We start from the raw sequence: 27,924 nt of genomic DNA, 5'->3' as shown, positions 1-27,924 counted from the left end.
ACAGCGAGAAGCTGAAAGCTTTTCCTCTGAGATCGGGAACAAGACAGGGATGCCCACTCTCCCCACTTCTATTCAACATAGTACTGGAGGTCCTAGCCATGGCAATTACACAAAACAAAAAAATACAAGGAATCCAGATTGGTAAAGAAGAAGTCAAACTGTCACTATTTGCAGATGACGTGATATTGTACATAAAAAACCCTAAAGACTCCACACCAAAACTACTACAACTAATATCGGAATTCAGCAAAGTTGCAGGATACAAAATTAATACACAGAAATCTATGGCTTTCCTATACACTAACAATGAACTAATAGAAAGAGAAATCAGGAAAACAATTCCATTCACAATTGCATCAAAAAGAATAAAATACATAGGAATAAACCTAACCAAGGAAGTGAAAGACCTATACCCTGAAAACTACAAGACACTTTTAAGAGAAATTAAAGAGGACACTAACAAATGGAAACACATCACATGCTCTTGGCTAGGAAGAATTAATATTGTCAAAATGCCCATCCTTCCCAAAGCAATCTACAGAGTCGATGCAATTCCTATCAAATTACCAATAGCACTCTTCAACGAACTGGAACAAATAGTTCAAAAATTCATATGGAACCACCTAAGACCCCGCATAGCCAAAGCAATCCTGAGAGGGAAGAATAAAGCAGGGGGGATCTTGCTCGCCAACTTCAAGCTCTACTACAAAGCCACAGTAATCAAGACAATTTGGTACTGGCACAAGAACAGAGCCACAGACCAGTGGAACAGAATAGAGACTCCAGACATTAACCCAAACATATATGGTCAATTAATACATGATAAAGGAGCCATGGACATACAATGGGGAAATGACAGTCTCTTCAACAGATGGTGCTGGCAAAACTGGACAGCTACATGTAAGAGAATGAAACTGGATCACTGTCTAACTCCATACACAAAAATAAATTCGAAATGGATCAAAGACCTGAATGTAAGTCATGAAACCATAAAACTCTTAGAAAAAAACATAGGCAAAAATCTCTTGGACAAAAACATGAGTGACTTCTTCATGAACATATTTCCCCAGGCAAGGGAAACAAAAGCAAAAATGAACAAGTGGGACTATATCAAGCTGAAAAGCTTCTGTACAGCAAAGGAGATACCATCAATAGAACAAAAAGGCTTCCTACAGAATGGGAGAATATATTCATAAATGACAGATCCGATAAAGAGTTGACATCCAAAATATATAAAGAGCTCATGCACCTCAACAAACAAAAATCAAATAATCCAATTAAAAACTGGACAGAGGAGCTGAACAGATGGCTCTCCAAAGAAGAAATTCAGATGGCCAACAGACACATGAAAAGATGCTCCACATCGCTAATCATCAGAGAAATGCAAATTAAAACCACAATGAGATATCACCTCACACCAGTAAGGATGGCTACCATCCAAAAGACAAACAACAACAAATGTTGGCGAGGTTGTGGAGAAAGGGGAACCCTCCTACACTGCTGGTGGGAATGTAAATTAGTTCAACCATTATGGAAAGCAGTATGGAGGCTCCTCAAATAAGGTCAAAATAGAAATACCATTTGACCCAGGAATTCCACTTCTAGGAATTTACCCTAAGAATGCAGCAGCCCAGTTTGAAAAAGACAGATGCACCCCTATGTTTATCGCAGCACTATTTACAATAGCCAAGAAATAGAAGCAACCTAAGTGTCCATCAGTAGATGAATGTATAAAGAAGATGTGGTACATATACACAATGGAATATTATTCAGCCATAAGAAGAAAACAAATCCTTCCATTTGCAACAACATGGATGGAGCTAGAGGGCATTATGCTCAATGAAATAAGCTAGGCAGAGAAAGACAAGTACCAAATGACTTCACTCATATGTGTAGTATAAGAACAAAGAGAAAACTGAAGGAACAAAACAGCAGCAGAATCACAGAACCCAAGAATGCACTAACAGTTAGCAAAGGGAAAGGAACTGGAGAGGATGGGTGGGAAAGGAGGGGTAAGGGGGAGGGGGGGCGAGGGGAAGAAAGCAGGCATTACGATTATCATGTATAGTGTGGGGGGTGGCACTGGGAGGGCTGTGCAACACAGATAAGACAAGTAGTGATTCTACAGCACCCTACTACACTGATGGACAGTGACTGTAATGGGGTTTGTGGGGGGCACTTGGTGAAGGGGAGAGCCTAGTAAACATAATGTTCCTTATGTAATTGTAGATTAATGATACCAAAATATTAAAAAAAAAGTACAAAGGCAACCACTGTAATAATAAGTCTAAGTATCAGATGAAATTTTCAAAATAAAAAAAGAAAGCATCATGCAGAAAGAGAAACACAACCGCCATAACATAATATATGTCATAACTACAACAAAAACAAGTCACATCAATAAATATAAATGCACTTAGCTCACTAATAAAAAGAGAAAGATTTTCAATTTGGCTCAGAAAACAAGACACTGTTAAAACAAAGTGATTTAGAAATAAAGGAATGGGCAAGTGTAAGCCAGGCAAATATATAACAATGAGAATGTGGGTTGTGTACTGACAGCAAAGAACTCCAGCTCCAAATCCAAGCATTAAATTTGACAAAGGACACTGTTTTAAACCTGAAAGACATACTACAATGAAAAAATATATATGTTATGAATATGTATGTACCAAACATCATCATGTATGGAGAAAGAATAAAGGAAATGTTAAAATGGTAAAACAAATGGCAAAATGTTAAAATCTGGGGAATCAAAGTACAGGATGTCCAAAATATAAGTGTAGGTATAGTTTTATTAAGTCTGGTATTATTTCAATCTAAAGTTTAAAAAATATGATTTATAAATACATATTTAAGTGAAAAGATACTCAGCATTATAGATTTTCTTCTATTTTCTAATCTTTATAAATAAATCACATATCATACTTTTAATGATATTGTTAAATGATATGTTAAAACAAAACACAGACAAAAAAGGCATAAAGAAGCAAAGGCTTTTCATCCAAGATTTTAGCAAAAAGAATAGACTGCCATTTATTATGGCACTATTTCAAAATCCAGAATTTTAGGAGTTTCTCCAGATGAAATGGGGTATTTTATAGTTCAGTTGCCATATTTTATTAAAGTGCTTTTATTTACAGATTAATTCACGTTAGATATTCACAATTACATTTATGAATATATCTTGGATCAGAAGTATTACTCCTGAAATGCCAATTAACAAATGTCTTAAACAAGATTTAGATGTTCACCTGAATTGACAATGTAAAAATTCTCTTCACAAAGGGATCCAGAACTGAAAATGTAAAAAGATTCTAACCTCTAGTGACAAGTTTTTATTTATGGAAGAAGATAAAATTAGAACATAATGCCAGATTCATTCTGAGTGACAGAGAACTTAAAATTCTCTTCACAAAGAACAGAAAGTAACAGTAACTTTGAAGTCAACCCAATTATCGACCTGTAAGCACAAATCTGACCTTAACACAAGTAAAACCTGATGCTGGATGACATGTTAAAATCTCAGCAAAACTCTGTAGCAAAACACAGTATGGTGATTAAAGGGCAAAAAAACATTCTTCCCAACTAACCATGTGGAGAACAACTTCCACTCTCCCTACCTACCTCTGCTTTGTGGTTTTCCCTTTGCTCACTGCCAGGTTGATGGTTTCTCTTCAGTCAATAAAGCAGCAGTCCTCAACAACAGATCTTCTCTGTTCTGTTAGTCTTTCTGCGATATGGGTAAACCCCTCATATACTTTCTCATCTGCACAGTTCCACAGAATCATAGCTAAATGTACCCCTAACTCAGTACTCAGTACTCCTAAACAGAGAAATACCGATCTGAATCCCATCCTGTTGGTAGCTGTCATGGGACCAAAGAAAACAGTGAAGGTGTATAATATAGATCTCTTGTGCTAAGACTTACCAAGGTGACATATGTAAGAATGGGATACCAATTAGTTCACACACTAGTTAAGTTAGGATAGTGATAAATCAGTCATATGTATCTGATAACACACGTCAAAATGCAAAATAATGTCTAAAAAACATATTTACAGTGCTAAGTCAGTTATCCATGTATAAAATTCACCCAGCTTTATATGAAAAACTTTTCACTTTGATTTTTAAGAATTTTTAATAGAGGTACTCAACAGAAATAAATAGATGAAGAGATAGTACAAATGCCAGCACAATCTAATTTCTTAAAAAAAGAAAATCATGCCCAAGCCATGAGAGAGTTCATAACACCAAACTAAGCATGCCGAACCAAACCTGATTCTGATACTTTACAGTCTTAATGTTTACACACAGTTTTATTAACTTTCTCATAATAGTCAAATACACTAATAAACTTATAAGATAGTTACTTTGGTAAACAGAGGTGACTTCTAAAAAACCTGAAAGGCAATCTTGCAGTCACATGAACTGCAAAATGTATATAAAAATTATTACATTGTATCTCTACTTTTGAAAGGGCTATAGGACCAAATTATAATGACATTTATTTGTTTTACTACTGTAAGAGCCAGCAACCATCACCACATTATCCTAAAATATATACATTATTTTGAATTAAGAAGATAAGCTATTGTGGCAGCCAAAAAGATGTCCTGCTTGGATGTCACCTCAAGAAAGAAATTTGCCCTGCAGCTGCAGGAAATCATACAGCCACCAATTGTATGGCTTTGAAATCCATCACACCATTCAATCCTTCATTCCAAGCTCTTTTCTCCAGAATCCCCCAGTGACTGAGCAGTCAGTGCGGAGCCTAGGGCCTGGCCATTTCTTCCCAAACCAAGACTCATTTTCAGGGTAACCCTTCCTTTGGAACACTGGCCAGTTGGCTGTCAGATTTGCATTGCAATCTGAGACACTCCTTGCCCACTCACTTTCCTCTCTACTTTCCTTTGCAGACAGATGTCAGATCTGCATTGTAGCCTAATTCCTTGCTTCAGTCTCCTCTATCTTATGGCACAATAAACCTCTTCAATTCCTAACTCCATCTCAGGATCTCCTTCCCAGATGATACACCAAAATAAACACCTGAAATGACACACCACTTCTCTTATAAAGATACAAGTAGACCCCCTTTTGTTTTGTAGATATACTTCTCATTTACACATACATGCTTACTACATACATACATACAAACCACAACTTTAGTGTGAGTATAATTGCAGTGTTTCCAGAATCTCTCGACTGGCCTTAGTCTCCATCAACAGGTGTTTCCAAGGAGTGGAGAGATGTAGTCTGTCTCCATATCATTAAGTGATTATAGAGGATTAAAGACAGTGGCGTGAGAGGTGAGACAGAGGCTTCCTCCTAAAACCACATTTAATACGAAAATATAACCAATACAACTAATCCTGAAAGAGCAACAGGAAAGAGGGCTGTGCCAAACTGCATACGCCTGGAGAAAAGAATAAACCTCACGGAACAGGGTAACGTACAAAAGCTATGGCCCAGAGGGACCCAAGCCCTTCCCCAACCCCCAGCTCATTGGTGGGAGGAAGAGAAATGGAGCGGGGAGGGAGTGGAGGCCTAGGACTGCTGAATACCTAACTCTGGAGATCTGCTCTGGGAGCACAAACCTACATTTCATGGTGCTTGCATGGTACTCTCATAATTAGGGGGTTGGAAAGCTAAGACAGGCAGAATCCCCACAGAGACTGAGATTCAAGCCACTTGTGGAAAGCAGGGATCCATATCTGGCTGCTCTGGGACAAAAGAAAGGTGGGCAGTGTGAGAGACTTCCTAATAAGGAAGCCCTTAGCAAGAGGGCTGCTAAAGGGGCAACGATTGCACAGAGCTTACTGCTCAGAAGAAAGGACAGGTAGACAAAATTGTCTGGGAGCACTCTGCCCAGCAGGTTGGGAGCTTTCACAATCTTCAGGTGCTCCAACTCCCTGGCTGGCTACACAGCTCCAAGGACCCCCTCCCGGATATGTAGGCTATTGCGCTTTTCTCCCGGCCAGTCCCACATGGCTCACAAACCAGCAAACCCTACCCTGGAGGTTAGGCCAGCCGGAGGTAAGAGCTGTCTACAGCAACTACAAATGCAAAGCATAGAGGCTTATACCTGTGTGCTCGGCCCACTGGTTCTGGCAGGGGACATAGGCAGAGCAGCCAGGAAGCAGGAAACAGCTCTTTCCTCCCCCCAGGCACCAATACCACTCCCCTGCGACCCCTGACATTGCTTCAGGGACTGAGTAGCTCCCAGAGAGAAGACCTTCTGGACACTAGAGGGTGCCATTTACAAATATGAAACACCAAAGGAACCAGGTTCAGAGAGAAATTATGAATACAACTCCTGAGAAAGATTTAAATGACATCGACCTCACGAACCTTCCTGAAAGGAAGTTCAAAATAAAAATCAGTACCATGCTCATGGAGGTTGGGAAAGATATTCAAGAAGTCAGGAATGAATTCCGGTCAGAGATCAGATCATTGAAGAGCACAATGGAAGGTATTAAAAGCAGATTACACACGGTGGAAACAATAAATGAAACAGCAACTAGAGAAGAGGAATACAAAGAACCTGAGGCACACAGAGAAAAAGGATCTCTAAGAACGAAAGAATATTGAGAGAATTGTGTGACCAATCCAAATGGAACAATATTCACATTATAGGAGTACCAGAAGAAGAGAGAGAAAAAGGGAAAGTGTCTTTGAGGAGGTAATTGCTGAAAACTTCCCCAGTTTGGGGAAGGAGATAGTCTCTGAGGCCATGGAGATCCACAGATCTCCCAACACAAGGGACCCAAGGAATACAACACCAAGACATATAGTAATTATAATGGCAAAGATCAAGGATAAGGACAGACTAGTAAAAGCAGCCAGAGAGAGAAAAAAGATCACATACAAAGGGAAGTCCATCAGGCTATCATGAGACTTCTCAGCAGAAACCTTATAGGCCAGAAGGGAGTGGCATGATGTATTTAATACAATGAAGCAGAAGGGCCTGGAACCAAGATTACTTTATCTGGCAAGATTATCATTTAATTTTGAAGGAGGGATTAAACAATTTCCAGATAAGCAAAAGCTGAGAGAATTTACCTCCCACAAACCATCTCTACAGTCTATTTTGGAGGGACTGCTATAGATGGGAGTGTCCCTAAGGCTTAACAGCTGTCAACAGAGGTAATAAAACCACAGTAAAGAAAGTAGAACAGCTAATTACTAAGCAAATGCAAAATTAAATTAACAATCCCCAGAGTCAACCAAGGGATAGACAAAGAGTACAGAATATGATACCTAATATATAAAGAATGGAATAAGAAGAAAAAGGAGAGAAAAAAAAAAGAACCTTTAGATTGTGTTTGTTTGTAATAGCATATTAAGTGAGTTAAGTTAGACTCTTGGATAGTAAAGAAATTAACCTTGAACCTTTGGTAACCACGAATCTAAAGCCTGCAATGGCAGTAAGTACATACCTATCGATAATCACCCAAAATGTAAATGGACTGAATGTACCAATCAAAAGACAGAGAGTCACTGAATGGATAAAAAAACAAGAATCATCTATATGCTGCCTACAATAGACTCACTTTAAACCCAAAGATATAGACAGACTAAAAGTGAAGGGATGGAAAAAGATATTTCATGCAACTAATGGGGAGGAAAAAGCAAGAGTTGCAGTACTTCTATCAGACAAAATAAGACTTCAAAACAAAGAAATTCACAAGAGACAAAGAAGGACATTACATAATGATAAAAGGGTGATTCCAACAAGAAGATATAACCATTATAAATATCTATGTGCCCAACACAGGAGCACCCACATATGTGAAACAAATACTAACAGAAACAAAAAGGGAAATAGAATGCAATGCATTCATTCTAGGAGACTTTAACACTCCACTCACTCTGAAGGACAGATCAACAAGACAGAATATAAGTAAGGAGACATAGGCACTGAAGAACACATTACAACAGATGGACCTAACAGACATCTACAGAACTCTACACCCAAAAGCAGTACATTCTTCTCAAGTGCACATGGAACATTTTCAAGAATAGATCATATACTAGGTCACAAAAAGAGGCTCAGTAAATTCAGAAAGACTGAAATTGTACCAACCAGTTTCTAAGACCACAAAGGTATGAAACTAGAAATAAATTATGCAAAGAAAATGAAAAATCCTACCAACACATGGAGGCTTCACAACAAGTGCCTAAATAACCAATGGATCAATGATCAAATAAAAACAGAGATCAAGCAATATATGGAGACAAATGACAACAATAATTCAACACCACAAAATCTGTGAGACGCAGCAAAGGCCATGCTGAGAGGAAAGTTTATTGCAATACAGGCCTACCTCAGGAAAGAAGAACAATCCCATATGAGCAGTCTAAACTCACAATTAACGAAACTAGAAAAAGAAGAACAAATGAGGCACAAAGGCAGTAGACGGAGGGACATAATAAAGATTAGAGCATAAATAAATAAAATCGAGAACAATAAAACAATAGAAAGAATCAATGAAAGCAAGAGCTGATTCTTTGAGAAAATAAAAAAATAAACCCCAAGCCAGACTTATTGAGAAAAAAAGAGTCTACTCACATAAACAGAATCAGAAATGAGAAAAGAAAAATCACTATGGATACCACAGAAATACAAAGATTATTAGAGAACACTATGAAAAATTATATGCTAACAAACTGGATAACCTAGAATAAATGGACAACTTTCTAGAAAAATAAAACCTTCCAAGGCTGACCCAGAAAGAAACAGAAAATCTCAACAGACCAATTACCAGCAACAGAATTGAAATCATAATCAAAAACTTACCTAAGAATAAACCACCTGGAAGAGATGGCTTCACCACTCAATTTTTTAAAACATTTAGTGAAGACCTAATACCCATCCTCCTTAAAGTTTTCCAAAGAGTAGAAGAAGAGGATGTAGAAGAAGAGGGAATACTTCCAAACTCATTCTATAAGGAAAGGATCACTCTAATACCAAAACCAGGCAAAGACACCACAAAAAAAGAAAATTACAGACCAATATCCCTGATGAACATAGATGCAAAAACACTCAACAAAATACTAGCAAACCGAATTCAAAAATACATCAAAAAGATCATCCATCATGATCAAGTAGGATTTATGCCAGGGATGCAAGAATGGTGCAACATTCGAAAATCCATCAACATCATCCACCACATCAACAAAAAGAAGGACAAAAAACCACATGATCATCTCCACAGATGCTGAAAAAACATTTGACAAAATTCAACATCCATTCATGATAAAAACTCTCAACAAAATGGGTATAGAGAGCAAGTAATAAAGGTCATATATGACAAACCCACAGCCAACATTATACTTAACAGTGAGAGGCTGAAAATTTTTCCTTTAAGATTCGGAACAAGACCAGGATGTCCACTCTCCCCAATTCTATTCAACATAGTACTGGAGGTCCTAGCCATGGCAATCAGACAACACAAAGAAACAAAAGGCATCCAGATTGCAACGAAGAAGTTAAACTGTCCCTGTTTGCAGATGACATGATATTGTACATAAAAAACCCTAAAGAATCCACTCCAAAACTACTAGATCTAATATCTGAATTCAGCAAAGTTGCAAGATACAAAATACACAGAAATCTGTGGCATTCCTATACATTAACAATAAACTAGTAGAGAGAGAAATCAGGAAAACAGTTCTATTCACAGTTGCATCAAAAAGAATAAAATACCTAGGAATAAACCTAACCAAGGAAGTGAAACACCTATACTCTGAAAACTACAAGACACTCATGAGAGAAATTAAAGAAGATACCAACAAATGGAAATACATCCTGTGCTCATGGACAGGAAGAATTAATATTGTCAAAATGGCCATCCTGCCTAAAGCAATCTACAGATTTAATGCAATTCCTATCAAAATACCAACAGCATTCTTCAACTAACTAGGGAAAATCATTCTAAAACTCATATGGAACCACAAAAGACCCCAAATATCCAAAGCAATCCTGAGAAGGAAGAAAGCTGGGGGGATTATGCTCCCCAACTTCAAGCTCTACTACAAAGCCACAGTAATCAAGACAATTTGATAGTGGCACAAGAACAGACCCATAGACCAATGGAACAGACTAGAGAGCCCTGATATAAACCCAAGCATATATGGTAAATTAATATAAGATAAAGGAGCCATGGACATACAATGGGGAAATGACAGCCTCTTCAACAGCTTGTGCTGGCAAACTGGACAGCTACATGTAAGAGAAGGAAACTGGATTATTGTCTAACCCCATACACAAAAGTAAATTCAAAATGGATCAAAGACCTGAATGTAAGTCATGAAACCATAAAACTCTTAGAAGATAACATAGGCAAAAATCTCCTGAATATAAGCATGAGCAACTTCTTCATGAACGCATCTCCTCGAGCAAAAAGGAACTCACGGGACTTTTTTTCTGCATGGCAAAGGACAGCATCAACAGAACAAAAGGCATCCTACAGTATGGGAGAATATATTTGTAAACGACATATCTGACAAGGGGTTAACATCCAAAATATATAAGGAACTTATATGCCTCAACACCCAAAAAGCAAGTAACCTGATTAAAAAATTGGTGGAGTATATGAACAGACACTTCTTCAAAGAAATTCAGATGGCCAACAGACACATGAAAAGATGCTCCACATCACTAATCATCAGGGAAATGCAAATTAAAACCACAATAAGATATCACCTCACACCAGTAAGGATGGTCAGTATCGAAAAGACTAAGAACAACAAATGCTGGTGAGGATGTGGAGAAAGGAGAACCCTCCTACACTGCTGGTGGGAATGTAAGCTAGTTCAACCATTGTGGAAAGCAACCATTGTGGAGGTTCCTCAAAAAATTAAAAATAGAAATAACATTTGACCCAGGAATACCACTCCTTGGAATTTACCCAAAGAATACAACTTCTCAGATTCAAAAACACATATGCACTCCTATGTTTACTGCAGCACAATTTACAATAGCCAAGAAATGGAAGCAACCTAAGTGTCCATCAGTAGATGAATGGATAAAGAAGATGTGGTACATATACACAATGGAATACTATTCTGCCATAAGAAAGGAACAAATCCTACCATTTGCAACAACATGGATGGAGCTGGAGGACATTATGCTCAGTGAAACAAGCCAGGCAGAGAAAGACAAGTGCCAAATGATTTCCCTCATTTGTGAAGTATAACAACAAAGCAAAACTGAAGGAACAAAACAGCAGTAGACTAGAGACTCCAAGAAGGAACTAGTGGTTACCAAAGGGGAGGGGGGTGGGAGGGCAGGTGGGGAGGGAGGAAGAAGGGGCTTGAGAGGTATTATGTTTAGTACACATGGTGTGGGGATCATGGGGAAAACAGTGTAGCACAGAGAAGGCAAATAGTGAATCTGTGGCATCTTACTACACTGATGGACAGTGACTGCATTGGGGTATGAGTGGGGACTTGATAATATGGGGAAATGTAGTGAGCACATTGTTTTTTCATGTGAAACCTTCATAAGAGTGTATATCGATAATACCTTAATAAAAAATAATAATAATAATAATAATAAGGGATTACAAGGTCGGTGGGGAGCAAGCACACTCTTGAACCAGAGAGGTTTGGTGGGTCCTTTTGTAGCCAGGTCAGCAGAGACATGGGCGAGCAGAAGTAGACAACTGCTTGTAAGCAGAAAACAGATTTCTCCCACTTTACTTCTCCCTTTGACTTATTTCAGCTTAAATGGTTATTTGCCCAGGGCTGGGAACATATTTTCCCCACAACAGTTACACTTACCCAGTCAAGGTAAGAAATTGCTTTACGGATCAAATCTATGGTACCTCTGAAACTTGCTCTAAATCTTTAAAATTCAAATCAGAAGTATATCACATTTATTTTGCATCTAATTTCTCATAGTTTTTAAATTTTTACCACATATTTTCAACTTCAGTAAGTATACCTGTTAAAGGAAAACACAATTTTTAAGTCCACCAAATGAATAAAACAGCCCTATGGTAACATCCATTTTATGTTTAAACCTTTCCACTGTTCCCAACAGAACTGACATGCCAGTTAAAAATTGTAGAGAAGGCAGAAATGAGAAAACTAATTGTGATATTTTGAGTTTAACTCTTAAGAGAAATTGAAGTTTCAGAGAGGAGCTGGAAAACATCCTGCCCAGATCCTGAGAACATCTGTGGGGCTCAAGTCCCAATAACCAAGAAACAGAAATTCTTGTACTTGCGTCCTGCCCAGACCTTTGGGAATTCTGCTTGGCTGAAGAGTGATTACTATAAAAGCCCAAAACATTTTCCTTTCAATGCTGTGGTCTCTCCAACTCAGCCCTTCACTGCCTCTGTAGTGAAGTCTTTTATTAAATCTTGCTGTCATCACTCTGGACTCCTCTATTTCCTCAGCTTTCTCAACCTAACATTTTACTGACCCATACAGGGACATCTCCACCTTACTGTACCATCACCAGCAAATACCTTGGGGCAGAGGTGAGTTTTTCTGCAACCCATTTCAGGAGTAGGCAGCCTCTCCAATTTGAAAGCCAAAGACCTAGAGCTAGGCCTGTCCACTTCACTGCCTGACCTGGTCCCAAGAGACTCTTGAGTTGGGGGAGACACCCTCATTGAGCCTTTCAGTTATTCCAGAAGGGAGGCAGCCACGGGGAAAGCCCTTGGCAGGCCCCCTTTCTCATCCAAGAAATACATCCTCCTAAAAAATCTTTTCTCCTTTGCCTCTTAGGGGCCATTATGAGGAATTCCCCTTCCATTTGCCATGGGATACCCACCTTGGTCAAGAACAAACTTAGACTCCACTTCTCAGACCTCTCTTTGGCCTCAGATGCCCCACTTTCTATTTTAATTCCATTTGGCCCCAATATTATACCGCTGGCCCCTAAATGGGTCCAATTCAAACATACACCAAGACCACAATAATTATTGTTGCCATCTTGAGAAGTAGAGTGAGAGTGAGATAGAGAAGTAGCAGAGAATAACCCCTGCCCAGTTAGAGTACAGTGTGAGCCCTGGAAGAGGACAAAGTCTTACTGAGGCTTTAGGAATGTAGAGGAAAAACAGAGTACTTGAGGTTGAAACACTGTAACAATGTACCCCCCACCTGGACCCAGTGATATGGAACAGCTGGCTGACCATAGTCAAGTAGGCACATTAGTTTACAATAGGGTACCAGGTAACTGAGTAACCTTTCCTGAGATAGGTTAAAACATAACTAGCATCCTGGCTGAACCTATAGGAAACTAACAGCTCCCACTTCAATAGGCATAAAACCCTAGACACCAAGACCCCAAGCTGCAGCCTTGCCCCTCCCTGCAACTGCGGGGAGTTCCATACTTTCTCTTATCCTGAATAAAACTTTCTCTGTAAATCTCCTACCTCGCTCCTTCATGAAATGAACAAGCAAGTGAATGACTCTGCAAACAAGAACTCCGGCATCAAGAGTCCCTATTTTCTTGCCTTTTTTAACTCCACTGCAATCCAGCACTGTTCCTCCTGCTCCTCCTGTCATATCTTCTTTCCTCCCATCTGTCGACCCCCTTCACCCAATCCCTTCTCTTTCGATCTTTCTGACCCTGCATTCCCACTGCCCTACTCTCCTCCTACACCCCCTTGCCCTCCACACTCCTCACCCTGTCTCCAGGGCCCCCAGAAACCATCCTTCCACCTCCCCACATACCCTACCAATGCTCCTTCCTTTCTCTTCCCACAATTCTGAGCCTCCTCCTTCTCCTCAAAACCCTTCCATCCTCCCCCCGACCCCTACTTCGGTCTCTCATTCCATAAGGCTGCTCCTGTCCTCCCCCTTCTGTAAGTAGGGGACACAGAGGGCATCATCCACATTTATGCACACTTCTCCATATATAATCTATTCCAGACCGAACAACTATTAGACTCCTTTTCCTCCGACCCTAGCCATTTTGCTCAAGAATCATCTTCCACCTTTCACAGGCTCTCCAGAGACACATAAATCTCCACCCAGAACTCCCAGACAGAAAATCAATTATGCCTGCATTTCATAATTCCAGGGGGCCCCAGATATTCGTGCAAATTAGAGAAGCTAAGAAAGGCCTACAACCCCCCACCAGGGGAACCTCCCCAACCTAAACTTTAAGGTCTTCATCAATAGAGATGAATACCAAAAACAAGAGGAATTAGCAAAAGAAAAGAGAAGGGCTAAGGAATGATCATTGGCCTTTCGGTTTTTAGCTTCAGCTGTTTCTTCCGCCATAGCTCCCATCAGAAGAAGCCATGTCCTCTTGGGGGATGGAGTCCCACCCAGCACCCGCTTTAGATGTGGACAGTCTGGCTACTGGGGCAAATCTGCCCGTCCCCGGGGCTTCTGCCCCATTCCTGCTTTCTTTGTGGCCAACTGAGCCACTAGAAATCCAATTGCCTGACTGCCTCTCAAGGCACCAGGCCCTCAACATCCCCTGAACAGGCAGAGGCTTCCAACCTCCCATCTTTACTTAAGGCACTTTACTGAAGACTAAAGATCCCGGCCCTGTAATCAGCCTCCACATCCACCATCTCATTGAGGGAACCAAGAATAACCCTCTCTGTCATGCTGTAAGCACATTTCCTTCCTCATTAATATGGGGGTCACTTATCCTGCCCTTGCTGAATTTTCAGGACCTCTTCTCAACTCCTCCATCTCTAACCCTTCACACCCATTAGCTACTTGCCTACCATCCTGCCAGCTAGGAAGACACCTCTTCTCACACTCGTTCTTAATTTTACCGCACTGCACCGCTCCCAACTTGCCAATAGAAAACCGACTCACCCAAGACCTTATGCTCATAAACAAGGCAGTAGGCTCGTAAACGAAGCCAATATCCTGCTCCATTCCTTAGTTCCCAAACCTAACAGCCCCTTCTCAAATTTCTCTATCACCACCTGCCTGCCTGAAGATTCCCAGCTTTACTTTCTTTGTAATACTATTGCTTTCCTCTGCCTGGCCCCCAGCTGGACTGGCTGATGCACCCTAGTCTTGATTCTTCCGCTATCCCTTTGCATTAAGGCCCATCCCTATGCCCTAAATAACTTCCTCCCCACTCATGCATAAGCATAAAAGAGAACTTGCTTCTACTCTTGTAATGCTTACAACTGCAGCAGCTCTTGGCACCAGCACTGCTGCCATTGTTCACTCCTCCCTGACCACTTCCCAGCTCTCAGTCAGCCTAGCTGACCAAATTTCTGGACTGAAGCATTTTGAAACACTCATTTCTACCCACCATAAAATGGACACTGCCTTTCACAGGACCTGTTATAGCTCCCCTACTCGTATGTACTTTGTTCCCAGCCTCCTGAAGTTTGCAGCTTCTCAAGTCAGCAGACAAATGGGAAGGTCTTCCAGAGAGCCTAGCCAGATGGCAAGTCACCTTAAGGGACTATTTCTCTGCAGCCTCCCCCAACAACTGACAGGACACCTCTATGCCATAACTCAGACTGAAGAAGTTACAGAAGCTAGAACTTTGCCCCAATCCACTGAAGTATTTTAAACAAGAGAGGGTAATGCAGAGAAGGCAGAAACAAGAAAATTGTGATACTTTGAATTCAATTCTTCGAGAAAACACAGGCCCAGAGAAGAGCTGGAAAACATCCTGCCCAGACCCTGAGAACATCTGCAGGGCTCAAGTCCCAATAACCAAGAGACAGAAATTCTTGTGCCTGCGTCCTGCCCTGACACCTAGGAATACCTGATTGGCTAAAGACTGATTACTATTAAATCCCAAAACTATTTCCTTTCAGTGCTGTAGTCTCTCCAAATCAGTCTTTCACTCTCTCTGTAGTGAAGTCTTCTATTAGATCTTGCTGTCACCAATCTGGACTCCTGCATTTCCTTGGCTTTCTTGACCTAACAAAAATAGCATTAAAGCACTAGGAAAAAGAATAATGTAAATTTATATTTTGTACAACACTTTAGAATTTACAAAGCATTTCTACATGTATCATCCCACTGGATCCACAATCACTTTGCAAATAAGGAAAATGAGGGTCAAAGAGACTACCTGTCTCAAGTCAGACCTAGAATCCAGATTTTCACTAACGTAACTGACTTCAAATCAGAGGCAATGATTAACACAATTGATGGCAGTCAATATTTTCTGTTATTATTCCTAACTGTTAGCTTGAATAAATACAAGAAAAAAATCTTCAGTCTCTATCTTCTCATTATCAAAGATCAATGCACTACAGAACTATCCTATCAAATAGCTAACCTCATGAGAACAAATATTTAAGTCATCTCTAAAATAAAAGATTAACAAAATAATATTGATCCAGAAGCTAAGAAAAGAAAAACCTAACCTAATTGTAGTTTCAGTCTCTCCCAGCAGTGGAATTTTAAACCAATCAGTCTGGAATTTTCCTTATTACTAATGAAGTAATCTTCATAAAACCCCTGGCTCTCCTCCTAAGGGAGGTCTACCTTACCTGAAACAATCCCTAATCTCTTCTTTTGACAGATCTCTTTGACCACCCTCCTGTCTAAAAAAACCTTCAATTTTGCAAAACTTGGAGAATTTCTCTACTTGCCAGAAAGGATGCTCCCTGATGCCTGAATCCCTTAATAAAACCAACCAGATCTTCAAAAGAACAACTGAACAACACAGCCTTGGAAGTCAGAGTAGATGACTACTGATAAAAAGTTCACTGACAGTGTTTGGGAACTCAAGCACTTTTGTTAGCACAGAAGCCAAAGTACCTACAAGGTTAAGTTTTAGCAATCAAATACATTAAATGGTCATGCATAGTTTTAAGGGCAGTCTCTTCTGGTATAAGATCAAGATACAAAGTAAACTTAGATAAAGCCTCTGGAAGCAGAGCTTTTTTTGCTTTCAGACACAGTGGAAATATCAAAACACTTAATCTTTCATTTCCAGCCTTCAACAAGGAAATCAGCAGTGCCTACAGGGCAAAACCAGACATCCCCAGAGGTAACACAGTTAAAAGACTACAGATTAGTGACTTGGCCTTTGTTATCTATCAAACCTATTTAAAAAGTTGGTAATAACAAATGAGACAATGAATTCGAAAATCTAAGATGAAAGGTACAAGTAAAAACACCCATCCACTAAAATACCAATTAAATAGTTCTAAGCCTCTGAGATACCTCTCAGTGACTCTCAGAAAAATCTCACCAAAAGCCCTTTTTGCCAAGATACTGATGAAGTTTGAGATTTGGATGATGTAAAAAAAGAATTTTGTACTAATTTATAATAGTGCATACTTTCAAATGCAATCAGTGTGTGGACTGCTAGCAAATCCATTTACATATGCTTAACTTCATACAGGGTAGGATTTTCTTTTTAAAAATATTCGTAAGTATAATGTTTATCAACATTTAAATAAATTTGAGCATTTTCATATATTGGACTTCTATTAATATCCATGTTTAAGACTAATCAGAACATTAACTAACCATCAGAACATTTTTGAACACACAGCCCACAAAAGTATGCCTTCCAACCAGAGTAAAATTTCAGTAAAATTAGGTATTCAGAATCAGTATACATGTAACTATCAGACCTATTTTTATACTGCATTAGGAGACACTTACTTCTGTATGACATTTTGCAAGCTTAACATCATCCCCAGCTCCCCTTTCATCTTTTCTCTGTTAGCACGGCATTCTGCCAAGTACCGAAGAGCCTACAGCAGAAACAGTTAACAGGTTAATTCACATGTCCAGACTACTCAAAATTAAACCCATTACTAACTTATTGCAAGACGAAAAAGAGTGAAAAATAGTTTTTTTGTTTTTAGAGTCAATTAGTTTTGAAGGGTTTAGAAGCTCTTCTTTAGAAGTGATCATCAGGGCAGTCCCTGAGGGGAGAAATGATCTGTCCTTGAGCTGAAGGAGCTGAATCTGCTCTTTGAAAGGAAGATTCCTCACTTATCTGCAAGGTCAAAAACGAGGCTGCTCTGGTTTTATTTTCACCACTTCATCTTGACAAGGATACAGGAACTATATTCCATTTATTAATTTCAGCAAGTCCAATTGCATCATTTTCCTATATGCTCTTTACATGTTAATTAAAATGAACTGCTGAGAGTAAAACATAACCACTTTATGGAATGAACTGCTTTCAGTTCACTCTCATATGGACTTTTATTAATATCCATGTTCGACTTACCAGAACATTAACCAACAGAACATTTTGAACATAGAGCCTACAAAAGTATGCCTTCATGTCAGAGTAAAATTTCAGTAAAATTAGATATTAACAATCAGTAACATGTAACAAGCAGACCTATTTTTGTACTGCATTGCAAAAAATAAACTCACTCACAAATTTCTATTTTGTAAGTTTAACTTTCCTAAGGTACTTTTCTCTCTAAAAATATAAAGTACATTTTTGCACATCTCCTTCACATGCTGATGATTCTTTAAGGATTTTCTTTAGCTGTTCTACAGTGCTTGGAACTCATACTGGGCTGGGAAGAGTTTGTGACACCACCAACCAAAGGTGAAAAGACCTCACAATGCATGAGGAATCAGCGTAAATCCTCAGAAATGCATATGCTTTGTAGTGATATACAGAATACGGGCTGTTTTGGACTCACTCCACAAAGCCTAAAATCTTGAAAGGGTCAAATTAATCCCATGTAACTTAACTGTAACCTTGAACGAAGTTGAAAATATAGGGAGACCAAAAAATCCAAAATCTGAAACCATAAAATTTGTATGTCTGGCATTTGATTAAAAATTACCAGTCATGTGCTCGCTTTGGCAGCACATATACTAAAACTGGAATAACACAGAAAAGATTAGTATGGCCTCTTGCACAAGGATGACACACAACTTAATGAAGCATTCATATTAAAAAAAAAAAATTACCAGTCATGAAAAGGATTCATTTCACAGGAAAATAAAACATATAACCAGGAAGGAGAAAAATGTCCTTTTTCATTCCAGCTGCTTTAAATGCCATTTATTGTTCATGAAACTAAATTATTTGTCCTCAAGAAATTATCACATTCTGAATTTGCCTGATTTCTTTGTATTGTTCTTTTTTTCATTTTTCTCTAGCCATCTTTCCCATAACAGGATAGTTCTGCATTATTATATATGATCCTGTATGTTTTTCTCTTTTCCTCTTCTCATCTTTCTTCCCCATCTTATATAAAATGAATTGAGAGTGGATAATCAGAATGTGACATTTCCCCCACAATAGAATATTACTCAGCCATAAAAAGGAATGTGGTATTGACACATGCTACAATATGGTTGAACCTTGGAAACACTATGCTCAGTGAAAGAACCACTCACAAAGATCACATATTATATGAGCCTACTTATATAAAAAACATATAGGCCTTTCAACCAGAATAGGCAAAAAGAGAAACAGAATGCAGTGGTTATTTAAGGAAGAGGGTCAGGGACTAGGAAGCAATAGGTAAAGCATAGAGTTTTTTCCTAGGTGATGAAAATGTTCTAAAATGGACTTTGGTGATGGTTGTACAACTCTTAATATATGAAAAAAACAATTGTATACTTTCGATAGGTAAATTATATGGTATGTGATTTATGTATTAATAAAGCTATTACCAAGTCAAAACAAAACAGTACCTTTCTGAGAGTCTACCTACTCATAAAGTATCTCAATCTCAAAATTTCTTGTTAAGCGAAAAAAAAAAGCTGCAGAACATTTTATGCATGTAGTATGCTATCATTTGTGTCAAAATATAAAAACAGTGTAGTAGGCTATCATTTCTGTAAATGGACTATACACATACATATGTTTGCACACAGAGTATTATTTGTTCTCTAGTCATTTTTCATTTTTTACCACATTATGTTTTTTTCAAATTCTTCTTTATTGCAAAACTGTAACACTGAAGCTGAAATTACATTAAAGGCAACTTACAAGCAAAGCCGAGTGGACAACAGGGGGATTGGGATGGTCCATAAATAAAATAAGGCCAGGCAGACATCCTTGATCCTGGACAATGGCTCTTCTGTTTAATGGATCTGCTGCCAGATCCCGTAGTTGGTTAACTACTGAGAGAGCATCAGGTTCTTCATTCATGGTAGAGGAGGAAGAATTCATCTTCTATGCCATACACATGAACAAAATCTTCTTAAATTCTGTGGAAATGGTGTGCAAAATTAGTTCTAAGCTGCTGAGGTATATTACAGAATTTATTAAATAATCAGGATTACAACACCTTTAGAAAGAAACAGATGAATCCAAGTCACACAAATACTTTAGGATTGGCAATTCCACAGTTTAAGAAAAGCAAAATGAACATAAGAAGCTGACTTAAAAAAAAATCAAGTTATTTATGTGTGCACAATGTTTAAAGAACATATGTCATCTTGAATATTCCAATAAATTCCTTTTTAGCAATACATATTTTAACACTAAAGTCATGAGAAACAAGATCTTTACAACTAAAGCTTATAACCACTCTACTTCTCAAACTGTAACAATGCCAGTGCTTTTTTCCTCTAGAACATTTCTGGAGCCTAAGACAAGTGCCTCAGGGAAAAGTGGCTAGCTGACAGCTTTTTTTCTTATCCACGAACAAATGCAACATACTGGGTCTACCAAAGATAATCCTGAAGGAAGAAGGAGGGTGTCAAAGAAGGTTGTGAACAAAAAAAGCCAAGAAGGGTATCTTGCCCTGTGCCTCAGGCCTATGGAGTTGGGGAGATCATGGTGAATCTGAACCGAATGGAAGCACATTTGTCTATCTCTAATGCCATAGTCAGAAGAATGAAACCAGATTCAAGGTCAATTCATTTGACAGATAAGGAAATAGTCTTGGAGAAGTTAGGTAATTTGCCCCAGATGATGAAAGCTAGTTAGTACAGAACTGGGCTAAAATCTTATTTATTATCTCCTAAACTGGTCAGCAATCCTTCCACTTCCCATACAGTCCTTTTAATTTCAACATACCTTTGCCCACAAAAGTAAACAGGATATTTTAGAAAATGTAACAGGCCAAACATACAAAAGCCAAAGAAACAAAATGTCAAGGAATAATCTTCATATATGTACAAAGTTAAAAATACCTTCCATTAACCAAGTTATACTACATTCCTTATTAGGAAGAATATAAAGGTGTAAATACTTCCCACAAATTAATGCGTAAGTTTTCACTAATTTCAAAAACAATGCCATTTGGAGGATGGGAACAAAATTATTCTGTTACTCCACAAAGGTTATTAAAAGTTATTTTGGGGCATAAAGGTAATAAAGCAGTACTGGCCTTACCATGTATTCAACTATACAAAACTCTAAAGAGTAAAGCCAAGAGTACTGATGGTTGGGCTGGGGTGGGGCGCTTGGTAGAGCAGTGATACTTGTCCCAGGAAAGCCATACATGCATTCAATATAAGCAAGCAGACTCTCAGTGAGTTAGACCAAGCCTCTACTACTGGGTAAATGTGATTTTAGGCAAATCTCTTAAACTCTTTGACTTGGTTTCTCCATCTGTAAAATGGAGTTAATTATATCATCTGCCAAATGGTGTACTGTCCAAATGAAATGACAATACACATAAAGGACTTAGACTGATGCCTGTAATGTAAATGCTCAATGAATGACAGCTTTAAGTTACATGGAGCCAAAAATGAATGAAAAATATAGTAAGATTAGTCAATAATTAGTCAAAGAATAGTCATATTAAAATAACTTCTAAGCAATTTAAAACCACTGCTAGGGATCTTTAACTCATACCACATGGCAAAAAAAAAACATTCCAGATAAATTAAATTAATGGTTAACAGTCTGCAAGCAAATGCAAAATAAAGGTGAGAAAATAGAATTTTAACAAGATAGTAATTTGTGGTAATTTTCTCAAAATGAAAATATAGTTAGTGTGGCAATTTAAAAAATGATTTAAAAAAAGTAATGGACCCAATACAGAGATAAAAATTAAAGGGTTTGGGGGCATGTTGCCTTTTAGGGGCTTCTACTATCAGCATCCTGAATATCCTGTTTCTGAACCAGCTTAGCCTTGAACTTTATGTGCTGTCACTAGCACAAATCCTATCCAAAACTGAAACCTGCAGAATTAATTACTGGTCAAATGTCTATGGGACAAGACACACATAAGAACCAAATATTCTGAATGATGGCCTTCCGCACCCAGTGCTGGCCTTGAATCTAGAGAGTTCCAGTCTCATCTAAGGAGTCCTTAGATAACTATTATGCAGGAATGGTTCTGAAAACATTATCTTTCCTGCTCCTTTGAGCTGAACAAAAGTCAAACTGTTTTAAAACTTCTAATCTTCAAAGCCCACTGATAAGGAGAGGGCTGAAATCAAAATCTGCCCAAGAAAAAGTCAGAAATATAAGGTATCAAAAATCCTAACAAGCAGAAGCTGAGATCAAGCACTCCACTTCCCGTGGCACTTAAACGAAGGCAATAAAGGTAGGCAGAAGCTTTGATTTGCCCCCTCAATTAGATAGTTTAATGTAAATTTCAGGAGAGAATTCACCAGAGGTCATTTTTCTTTAATATTCTTGACAATATCAAGTTACTTGGGAATTGTATGAAACCTGTTCATTGATCAATATTTCTATGGACTCAAGAGTTCACACAAGATTTCATAAGACAGCTACTGAACAGTTGAGAAAATGGAAAAAAGGAAGCCAAAGTTAGAACTTTAACCCCAATTCATGCATTAAATACACTTAGTATTTTTGTGTTAATTCTATCAATTTCACACACTAAAATTGTTTGACAAAAATGTTTCAAGGCTTCATAGGCTGAAAAAAATGTTTTTAGATGATATATTCTGGCTTTCATTCTATCCTACCCTTTCTTATTTCCAAATTTGGCAGATCTCAAAATAGTTTTTAAATAACGTTTTAAATACACTGATCTGAGCAATTTTATAGCATCCAAAAAGCCATAATGTAAGTAAAAAAAAAAACAAAGCTCTCTTCTCTTCCCTGCTTCTGTAATGAGTATTGTACTAGGTTCAGAAGAAAATAAGCTATTTTCTAATTGTGTTTTTTGCTTAAAATACTAATGCCAAGAAGTACAAACCTGGATAGTCTAATCAAAATAAGTTGGGATTATTAAAATGCACATTTCAAAGCCCAACTCCAGACCTAACTAGGAATACTTGGAGATAGGGCCCAAGACACAGATCAATAAGCACACCACGTGATTCCTGGAGCAAATAAGAGCAATTACAACTTTATGGTGGTCTATAAGTGCATGTCCTTTTAATATGACCAGGAACATATGAATAAAAACTTAAACATTAAGATTCTACAAGAAACTTTAATTACCGAATAGTATGAGGGTAAGTGAATTTGTAACAAGGTTTCCGTTTTATTACCAGATAACCAAATTAATAAACTGGAAGACCACTAGCAGTAGCAAATCTACCCTCTCCTTTCAAAGAAAGTGATTTTAGTCAATGGTACAAAATTGTGGGGGTAAATTATAGTGGGAAAATGTACACAGATTTTGAGTAAACAGAAGGTTCTTGAAATTTTATTTGTCAACAGGAATGTTTAACATTTCTTTTGTCTCTGCCTTTTTATTTTTCAGACCATACCTGAGGCCTTACAAATTAGTTTTTAATTACTATTTAAATATTCATGCTTATTTTAAGATTTCCAGTTGTTAAGCTAATATTGCCAATACTGACATTCAACTTTTTTATATCAGTCTCACAAATGAGGAAAATGTGGAAAACAAAACAACTTTCTCCTTGTCTTTGTACTTCGTCTTATTAGGACACATATATATTGCATACCTTTTATTTTCTTTAGTTCAATTTGGACAAAATTCATCATCAACAGATTTTAAGACAATGAATACTCCCCAAAATTTAACAAGCACTCTGATCACTTAAGGGATCTTGGTAAAGACCAGTCTGATTCAGTAGGTGGGGTAAGGCCAGAGTTTCAGCATTTCCAACAAGCTCCCAAGTGAGGCCTATGGTGCTGGTCAGGGAACCACACTCTGAGAAGCTAAGAGAGGTAGGTGGTGGCTGTGGGGCACCTGTGATTAGGCATACGCCTGAGTTTCTTTTCTTTCAGCCAAGACTTACCATTCAACTCAAATAATTACTTAGCTCTCATACTAAGAGTAGCAGAGGGTACACACGAACAACCTAAATCCATATTCAGTTAAGCGAGTTTTTAATAAATAACGCAAGCATTGAGATTAGATCTGGCTTTCCCTTAACTAGAAACTGTAACTCTTCGAAAAGTTGGGTTGCCTCCTTGGAGGCTCAAATTTCTCTCATAATAATCCTGAGTGGTTGTCAGGACCAAAGAAAGCAAGAACTTCAGATGATTTGATAGAGCACCAGCAATTACGAAACAAGAACAATACCTGAACCCTGGGGACTCCTATTCCGCAGGTGCTGGGGTATATTCCGCACAGCCCTAACGCATCAGCACACTACCACGAAAGGAGCTGCTATCTGCACTAACGCCACGGGTTTTTTAAAATACACAGATGTGAACGCTGGTCTCTCTTGAATGAAACCAAACATAATCACGTCCTACTGCTCTTAGTAGACATGCAGCTGCACAAAACTAATTGCAAGTTACTGGACAGATGAAGTGAGATGACATCCATTAATAATGCTAGGGTTCGTAAAAGTCGGACATGCGGGAGACGGAGAAGCAGTGAACAAGGCTAACATTTTCAGAGGACACACGAGAGCAGGGTGCTTCCAAGTGCCTGGTGGGACGCACGGCGGAGTCCTGACGAGAAGGCAGGCAGAGCGCCCCCGCCCAGGCCGGTTCGCCGACTTGGTGCAGGGGCCGCTTTCCGCGGCCTTCCTGGTTCCACCGCATTGTCTGCGGCCCCTGGGCACTACATACCGCTCCAGAGCTTTAGGAGTCCAGAGCCTGCCGCACCATCAGGCCACACCAACCGAGGAGGCAGAGAGAACCAGGAGGTGCCGAGCCGACGCCCCGGTTCGCAGCCGGGCCTCAGCCACAGCAAAAGACCAGGTTAACTCTAGGAACCAAACAGCCAGAGCGCTGGCGGGGAAAGGCTCTACACACTCTCCCCCACGACCCTGTCACCTCCGCTGCCTGTGCATTCCCATTGGCTGACACCTTCCTAACGCGAGGATAAGACATCCAATACGCAAAGTCTTTCTTAGACTAAAGCGTTCGTTGGTGACCAAGGGAAATGCACAAAGTATTGAAAGGAAGGGTCCAATGAGCACCCAGGGGCACTGAATTGAACCAAACGACTGTCCGTCCACTGAGCACAGAGCGGAGACACCTGATCCCAGCTGAGAAACCGTCGCTCTTTTTCAGCCGCATTTCCCTGCTTTTGGACGCCTGAGAAATCCCTCCGCTCCCGCATACGAAAAGTCAAATTGAACGTTTTTCTTCCAGTGACTCTCAGTTCTGATGAGGCAATTTCGTAATATTTCATTCTCTTCTGTCTTAATTCGTAATCTTTAAACCCATTCGGCGTTTCTTGGGTTTCGTTTCCTATTAGTGTTCACTGTCTTCCTAACAGCGTGAAGGCCGCAAAGTACAGGTTTCTTGTTTTAAATAGTAACTTCTGTTGGGAACGATTTTTTTCTTGTAAGAGGAAGGAACTTACAATCACAGAGAATTCTCAAATTAGGTATTTTTAAAATACTTTCTATTTAGTTTGTCAAATTAAGGATTTATATACTTGTTTTATCGATGGCAGTCACTGAAGTTTTTGTTTAGGTTTATATTATATTTTCTAAAAATATTTCTCTAAATACAAGTGTAATCTAAATCCCACAGGCCAGTCTGAGAATAATGCATTCATTGCACTCAGTAGCCTCACTGAATAGATTCTGAATTCTCTTTTACATTTTGATTGTGTCATGTAGCTCATATGTTATAGTATGAAGGAATTTCAGAGGCCTCTAATAGAGAAAGAGTGTGGGTGAGAATAAATATCCTGGACTGTACTCTGCTAATGTCGCCAATACTTTGATATCATAAGTGAGTGTAAAAACCAAGTGGTTACTTCTCAAATTGCTGTGCCTTCCCTTACTCCTGAGGATCCTCTATCTTTTAATAACTCAAGAAGAAAACAGGAGTAACGTGAAAGATTGGTTTCACACCGACTGACAGCAAAAACAAGTCTGGCATGGTTTCTCTTTCCCCAATGTCACGAGAGGGAGCGGTGGTAAGTAAACACTTGTCTAAAAACAAAGAAAGAGATGGTGCATAATGTCCAGTAGTGGAAGCATCAGCCTCATTTGTATTAATCAACCAGACCAATCAAATGCTGGAACTAGAAAGAAAAAATCATAAATGTAGGGGAAAAAAAGCTGTAAAAAGGTAAATATAATAAGTCCAAGGGCACAGTCAAGTTAAACATAACCCATTTGATTGAGTAAATGAAATGTTCAGTATTGTTATTTAAAACAATTCAATAACCCAGAAAAGTAAACTTGCTATTTTTGTTTAGGTTAATTTATATATCAGAAAGGGAAAAGACATTTGGGATATTCCCAACTAGTAATTAATGACATTGTTTTTTGGCACTATCCAGAATATGTGTTCAATAGAGTATCTTTTAGAAGTTCACAATCTAAAATTAAATGTAACCATACTTATGACATTAAGTATTGAGAAGACTTCTTCCTAGGAAGCTGCCATTGTGGATAGTAGATGACTGGTATTTAAAAGCAGGGATGTATTCTCAAGAAATAAACAGTTTCATAGGCATGTGTGGATTACAAGCCACAGGGATGTCTTTTAAGATTTTAAGAGTTTATATTCCCATATTAGAAATGTATGAACTTGAACTTGACACCAGTTAAGTTGTACTACCTGCAATTATGAGTCATTGCTTGTTCTGAGTCTCAAATATCTTCCCACAGAACTTGGCGTTCAGTTTCTCAATGGCTGTGTTGCTTAAGACATGAATCAGATAATGGCAGTTTCATTCATTCAACTATTTAAAGCCATTTTTGGAACACATACAATATGCCAAAGACAGTCTTTGCAATGGACTCAAAGATAAGTAAAAACATAATTATGATCACATGAGTGTATATGCATGTGAAAATTCATCAGACTAAGATTTGTGTATTTTATGTCCCTCACTAAAATAATTTTTAAACATGAAAAAAAAACAATAATTACTACCCTTACAATCTAGTGCAGTGGTTTCCAAAACTTTTTGATTAAGCACCCCCTTCAAGCTTAAAAAAAATTTTTTTGAGGATAAGCCTCTGACATATGCATATATATATTCATAAATGTTACACATATACTATCAAATATGTAGACTTAAAAACATGTCAGAAAAATTTTAAAGGGTAAGAAATATAAATAGAAGCACTGGTTATCTATCTGGATATCCATATATTCCACCATTTACCAAAAAATTAAATTCTACATGAGTGAAAAACTCAAGTGTAAAAGATAAAATATCAAAAATCCTTTAGGAAAATCTTGGAAAATACACATAAAAATGTAGAAGTAGGGGAAACCTTAAACAAGACATATTTGATTTATTTTAAAAAGCAATGTTTTTGTATGGCAAAAATACACAAGTAATGTCACTAGAAATAGGTTTGGGGGTAAATTTGCAATTCAGTGGACAGATAAAAGTAACATTCAAAAATCAATTATACATTGTCAACAAGGGAATAAACAATGCTGTAGAAGTTAGGTAGAGAATATAAGTTGGTATTCAATCAAGAGAAAATCCATGTGGACAGTAAATATGAAAAGATTTCAATTCATAAAGAATGCAAATTAATATTACAACAAGAATAACCACTTGATGCTAATCAGTCTGGCAAAAATCAAAATGACACAAAGCGTCTGGCAGGGATAATAGGAAGAGGACTCTATATATACTCACTTCAGGGTAACAATGTAATTGATGTTTGGCAATTATTCTGAAAACTGGTAAATATTAAGAAACAAGCATTCAACTGGCTTTTCTTTACAAATGTGCCTTAAGG

At 38.3% G+C, this 27,924-nt stretch overlaps 1 protein-coding gene and 1 non-coding gene across 2 annotated transcripts in view; one reads left to right on the top strand and one right to left on the bottom strand.

Moving 5' to 3' along the window:
- Positions 1-25,026, bottom strand: part of ARMC1 (armadillo repeat containing 1) — a 67,763-nt gene extending 42,737 nt beyond the window's left edge. Inside the window, exons 1-3 of the mRNA XM_036907501.2 lie at positions 24,824-25,026; positions 19,886-20,106; positions 17,575-17,666 (exon numbers count right to left, since the gene is read on the bottom strand). Of these exons, the coding sequence (XP_036763396.1) occupies positions 17,575-17,666; positions 19,886-20,068 (275 nt within the window). The 5' untranslated portion in view covers positions 20,069-20,106; positions 24,824-25,026. The remainder of the gene's footprint in view (positions 1-17,574; positions 17,667-19,885; positions 20,107-24,823) is intronic.
- LOC118923583 (U6 spliceosomal RNA) lies at positions 18,736-18,843 on the top strand. The gene has a single exon (XR_005029242.2). It is a non-coding gene; the product is annotated as a U6 spliceosomal RNA (small nuclear RNA).
- Positions 25,027-27,924: the final 2,898 nt, after the last annotated feature.

This window comes from Manis pentadactyla, chromosome 3, assembly GCF_030020395.1.
Source record: "Manis pentadactyla isolate mManPen7 chromosome 3, mManPen7.hap1, whole genome shotgun sequence".
Lineage (NCBI taxonomy): Eukaryota > Metazoa > Chordata > Mammalia > Pholidota > Manidae > Manis > Manis pentadactyla.
Note: the sequence above shows the minus strand (reverse complement) of the source record. Positions and strands in the feature narration are given on the sequence as shown.